Genomic DNA, 5,711 nt, shown 5'->3' with positions numbered 1-5,711 from the left:
GCAGGTCGAGGCTGTGGTGGCCAGGAGCGGCCACTGCACTCCAGTCTGGGCGACCGAGTGAGACTCCAACTCGCAAAAAAAAGACAGACATGATGACACTACTGCCAGGTCCTGTTTTGTGCAAAGTGCTCTACCCTTGTACATCCTTCTGGAAATGCTTACTAGGCAACACTTGCATGGGTTTTCTGGTCTAACTGCTTTGAACCTCGTTGTTAGTTTTAAAGGACGTCCTTGGGAGGATTGCGAAGCAGTCTGGTGAGCTGGAGAGCCATGCAGATCGCCTTTACGACTCTATCTTGACTTCTCTGGACGTGCTGGCTGGTTGCACCCTCATCCCTGACAAAAAGCCCATGGCAGCAAAGGAGCGCTCATGTGAAGGGGTTTAACCTGGTAAGTAAAGGAACCCAAGAAGAAAATCTGCCCTCCAACCCCAGTGCTGATTAGGGCACAGTGTTCCTTAACAGTCCACTACTTCTTTGAAGCTTGTTGAGCCATAGCTATCAAAACCATGTGATATGCTGGAAGACGACAGCCTGGAAAAGGAGTCACTGGTGCTTTCCATTACTCAGTTTCACCCTTGCTGCCTGCTGAAGATGAGGGTGCCCCATGTTCCCACCTCTGTATTAGTCACTTCACCACCGCCATCACCACCTCAAGGCAAGAGCAGGCAAGAGCAACTTCTGCACCTACTTGGTTTCTGCACAGTACACTTGTCCCGGTGGGCCACGGTGCAGCCACCCCACCCTGTTCTGCAGGCTCTTCTTGCCCCATTTGTTGGATACTCCATCTCCAAGCATCTCTGACAGCACCAAGTGCCCACAGAAGTCCAAAGTTACTGGTAACTTGGCCCCACTCCTGGCACAAAGGGTCTCTGCCAATTTCCCACACTCCTTCCAAAAGGGCTAGGGGGAACAGATGGGGTGACACGCCTCAGAGACTTCCCACTCTCCCTTAGGCTGGAGTGCAGTGGCATGCTCACGGCCACCACAGCCTCAACCTGTTGGGCGCAGGTGATCCTCCCGCCTCAGCCTCCCAAATAGCTGGGATTACAGGTGCATGCGGCCATACCCGGCTAATTTTTTGATTCACTGTAGAGACGAGGTCTTGCCAAGTTGCCCAGGCTAGTCTCAAACCCGTGGGCTCAGGCAGTCCTCTTGACTCCACCTCCCAAAGTGTAGGGATTACAGGCGTGAGCCGCCACTCCCAGCTGACTACTACTACTACTCTCTTTCAGGCATCTTCTCAGGCAGAAATGCAGTCCGTCAGCCAGAGGCTAGCTGGTGAGAAAAAACTTCACAGAAGGCCTTGCAAGAGCCAGTCAACACTGAAGTCAAGGGGGAAACTTAACTCGAATATACTAGCTTTAAAATGCCTTTCTCTTCCCTGAAGTGAGGGCTATTGAGTTACTATTTTTATTTACAACGAATCCTTCCAAAGTAAGGTTTTCCTTTTGGTGCTTCTCTACAAAGAGCATGTGGCTTTACAAGGTTTTTGATAAAATAAGACATACCTTTCCTCCTCCTCCATCAGCTAAAAAAGAGCAGACAAAGCTCCTAGACGATTCCTTGAGGTTGTTTACCAAGCGCTGGTATGAGAAAGAAGGTTCCAAATACTTGATATTCTCGGGCATACAAGAGGACCCAAGAGACTGAGAAAATGAATGGTTGGCCAAAAACCTTGGGTCTTTTCATAAAATGAAATTTGTAAATCTCTCTAGAAGAGACTTTAACTCTTTGCAGAAGAAAAGGGTTAAATGAATAGCACCTCTAGAGTTTACTTTGGGCAATTATGACACCTTTGGACATCTTAAGGGTCAAGGCTCTCCTCTCCTGCCTAATATCTTAGAATGTGTCAGGGACTTGGGGAACTGCCATCATGCTTCAGCATGGCTACAGAGCTACCAATCAAGCATTAGCACCTATGGGAGGACTCATCCTCTCGTTCCTACTCGGAAGAGTCATCCAGGGACAGGGAAGGGAATGGACAGGATCACACAGCCTTGGTTCAGTACAGAAACTAAAGCTCTCACTAATGAAGGAAAAAAGGGAATTCTTTGTTGCTTGGGAGTTGACATATACCTTAATAGAAAGAAAGATATACATATATATGGATCAACAATTTAAAGCACCAGTTAACTGCTGGTAACTGCTGATTATACAGAAAGGCACTTTTAAACAAAGTCCTGTTTGGGCCATGAATGAACCTGGAAGGAGGCAAGCACTATCATAACAATGGTAACTAATGTCCTATTAATGTGACTTTTTTGCTTCAGAGTTTCTCAGACTAAGTGTCACTGGTAAATAGCTGTTAAATTCTAATATTTAAACATTAGCTAATCACTAGCAGCTACATATAAAGTGCAGTATTTCAAATATCTGCTATCTCCAATGGTATGATCTGCCATAATGCTTGAGGGCACAATCAAAATTAAAATGTCTTGAGTCTGCCGGAGTCTGCCATCTCCATGTTAGTCTTAGTTCCATGTTATGATGAGATTTTTAAAAGACGAAAACAACTATGCTAGCAAGTAAATAACAATTATAAATATGTATGTCAAACACCCTTAAAAAGCTAGAATTGGTTCAAAAGGCAGGTATGTCTAAGGGCCTCTGTTCTTAAATTGATAATAGTTCAGTTTCTCTTTGAAGTGGCTATAAATAAGAGCATGCTTTTCCACTGAGTATGTTACAGAATAGCCCTTGAAGAATTAAACCTACTTGTTTACCAGTGTGTGACAGGCATCAAAGTAAGTTTTAGTTAGCATAAAAACTGAAGATGACAACCCTATGGAAACAAACTGGTCAACATACCAATTAAATCCAGAATGTGGCAGTCTATTACGATTACACCCTAACAATTAGCTTTCGCTGACAGGAACTTTCACAGAATATTTTATTGTGCAATACCGTTTCTCAAGGGTGGGATGAGATACCTAATGTTTTGTTCATCCACTTTGAAATGAGGTGTGACAGAAGGGTGCTAGATCTCTGAACTTGAAGAGTATCAGCACAACTTAATTTTCTCTTCAGCCATGCTTTAATAAGTTTAGGACAGACCTTCCTTAACAATCAAACTAAAATTGTTTCAGCCTTTTAAGAAAGCTGCCAGCTGTATTTACATGAGCAAACAGGGCCAGGTTAGACTCACATAGCCTCGCTGGCTGGTGCCACTCAGATAAAATTTCTTAGCAGTCCCTTGAAATTAATGGAATGGGAGTTTCAGAATCTGGGCTCTTGGGAACACAAAGCGGATCTCATGTAAGATACGCTGGAATGGTAACATGAAAGGGAAATGTCAATCCAAGGTCAAAGAACAGGAACCAAAATGGCTACCATGCTGTTAGGATTTCCCACAGCCTGTAACTACTTAGGGTTTAGAACACTCTTCACTATGTAATTTATGGCAGCCACTTACATCTCAAGCAAGTGATAATTCCCTTTATTAAATGAAGAGAGTATTGAAACCCATAGCCTTGAAATGTTTGCACTTGAAGATGGGGATAGAAATGGGAATATATTTTTTCAAAACTGCATTTATTAGCATATACATAAAAGCAAATATAGTGAAGCATGCTGAAATATGTTGTGGTAAGTCCCCGTCTTGACTGCCATGGGGGAAAGAATGCTAGAATTTTCCAAACTAAGTCTGTAAATAAATATGCTCACATCTTAAATTCATGTAGTTTTCTGCTAGAAGAAATAAGCTGACAGTTGGAACAACTTTTGCTGTAGAAAATTTAAGTGCACGGTATCACATAGTCTAACATTTGTATCATTTAACTACTTTAGAAAATAGTTCCTGAATTCTTTTCCCCTTTATACTGTATGATTAAGGCAAAAAACAAAAACAAAAACCTTTGGAAGCATTAAAAAAAATCTTCGCCCAAGTAACTACTGGTAACTTCAGGAATTTGTCCGTTTTGCCTTATGTGAGGATGAATAGATCCAACAAGCACGCCTATAATACAAAGTAAACTATGATTTTATTGTGAAATTCTCATAGATGGAAAATTAAATTGAATATTTATTCTGTTTATTTCATTTTACAATAATCTTACCACTTATTTTTGTACCATGTATTTCAGTTGCCTGTTCAGTGAAAAATAAAATAAAAAATAAAAAAAATATTAATTTTTGGCTTGTTTTTAGCTTAAATTTTATCATTAAAGTAAGGACCCCACAATAAAGTGTGTTTGCCAGCAGCCACATCCCAAGCCCCTATGTGAAGAATGCGTTGGCTGCTGGTTTAACCTAAGGAAAGTCTTTTATTCTCTTACCACCTTAAAATGCCAATGTTAGTAGAAGACTTTTGTTCCCACAATAAAAACCCTAGGATCTTCACAGTCCTATTTAACAAAATCTTCATACATGCAAAATTTCACTGAAATAAATACATTTCCCTCATTTATCATTCCCACCCAGCATTCATCTTTTCTGTTAAATTTTAGGGGTATAATTTCTAAAGTTAGGGCAATCAAATTTCCTGCTTTCTACCTCTATGCTTAAACTGTCCTCCAACATAAGTTACACAGTTGTGGAGGATGTAATAGTTGAATCTGACTGAGAGCATGAAAGAAACATTAGCACGCATGTTAGTCTGATCATTTGCCAGCTGGGAAAGGTATGCTGCTTTCCACCTCTACACAAATAAACAAAATGTTGATTAATGAAGCCATTTCAGATCAGAGATAATGGACTAGATAGCATACATTCTAAACTTGTTTCCCATACAGTTTGAGCTCCCTGAACCACTAAAGCTGGTTAAATCCCTACACAGCACAGAAGCTTCCTAGGTCATTTATTGGGTATATTATCTAGAAAGCAAATAATGGATGCTGCTCTAACATAGGCAAGTCAAGAATACCTCAGTTGCACACACAAATGGCTGTTCGGAATATAATGCAAGGCTCTAGTTCCCTTTAACCATAAGAATTAAAACGATACTTATCACCATACAGTTTGATATTACTTCCAATAAGTACAATATTTATTAAACATATCTTCAGTTGTTTTGTTACATAGTGTGCAACAAATTACAATATTCTGCAGCCACAAATTATATGCAGAGTATGAAGAAACTATTAATCAGATAGTGTAATCTTTCCATTTGTAACTCTACAAGGAAGAACTAGCAAATCAGATCTTACATATAACATCTCACTAAACTTTATGCATGGAAAGTGACAGACACTGGTTGTGCTGTTTGATACAAAATGGCTGAACTTCATCTTCAGAAGACTAAACCCGACATCTAAACATGCCAATATAAACATCAAAACAAAATATATTCTAACCAACCACGGGAAACAGTCTGGTATCAGGAAAGCAACAAGGATTACACACATTATTTTATAAACCAGCACACAAAGGTTTAAAACAGTTCTGAAAATGAAGTTAGCTGTCTTGAGTCAAGGGAATAAAAAAAAAGTCAGTATTGACCATTTACAATCTCTGACCTTTGTGGAGACGGTAAGAATCTGTTGTAGTGCAGCTACATACAGTACAATTCAGGCAATTTTGTTTTTTCACTTGGGTTCAGATTGCAAATTCATTGCTGTGAGAAAAGGACGGAGGCAAATTTTAGCAGCAACCTCCACCTGACTGCTTGACCGGAGTGCTCTGAATTTTAACATTGGACTTCTCTGCACCACCAGCTGTTGCTCCAGGACCCATTCGTTTTTTAATCTCAGCTGCCATCGTCATGAAAGACTG

The 5,711-nt window shown here is 40.5% G+C and overlaps 1 protein-coding gene across 2 annotated transcripts in view; it reads left to right on the top strand.

Annotated features, from left to right (window-relative positions):
- CEP68 (centrosomal protein 68) overlaps window positions 1-5,269 on the top strand; it is a 28,286-nt gene extending 23,017 nt beyond the window's left edge. For both annotated transcript variants that reach the window (XM_021709506.1, XM_008051902.2), the window contains 2 exons: window positions 217-390; window positions 1,235-5,269. In XM_021709506.1, coding sequence (XP_021565181.1) covers window positions 217-386 — 170 coding nt within the window. In that variant the 3' untranslated portion in view covers window positions 387-390; window positions 1,235-5,269. The remainder of the gene's footprint in view (window positions 1-216; window positions 391-1,234) is intronic.
- The last annotated feature ends 442 nt before the right edge of the window (window positions 5,270-5,711 follow it).

Source organism: Carlito syrichta, unplaced genomic scaffold, assembly GCF_000164805.1.
Source record: "Carlito syrichta isolate Samal-C Ts95f unplaced genomic scaffold, Tarsius_syrichta-2.0.1 Scaffold242728, whole genome shotgun sequence".
Taxonomy (NCBI): Eukaryota; Metazoa; Chordata; class Mammalia; order Primates; family Tarsiidae; genus Carlito; species Carlito syrichta.
This window is presented reverse-complemented; position numbering and strand designations above follow the sequence as displayed.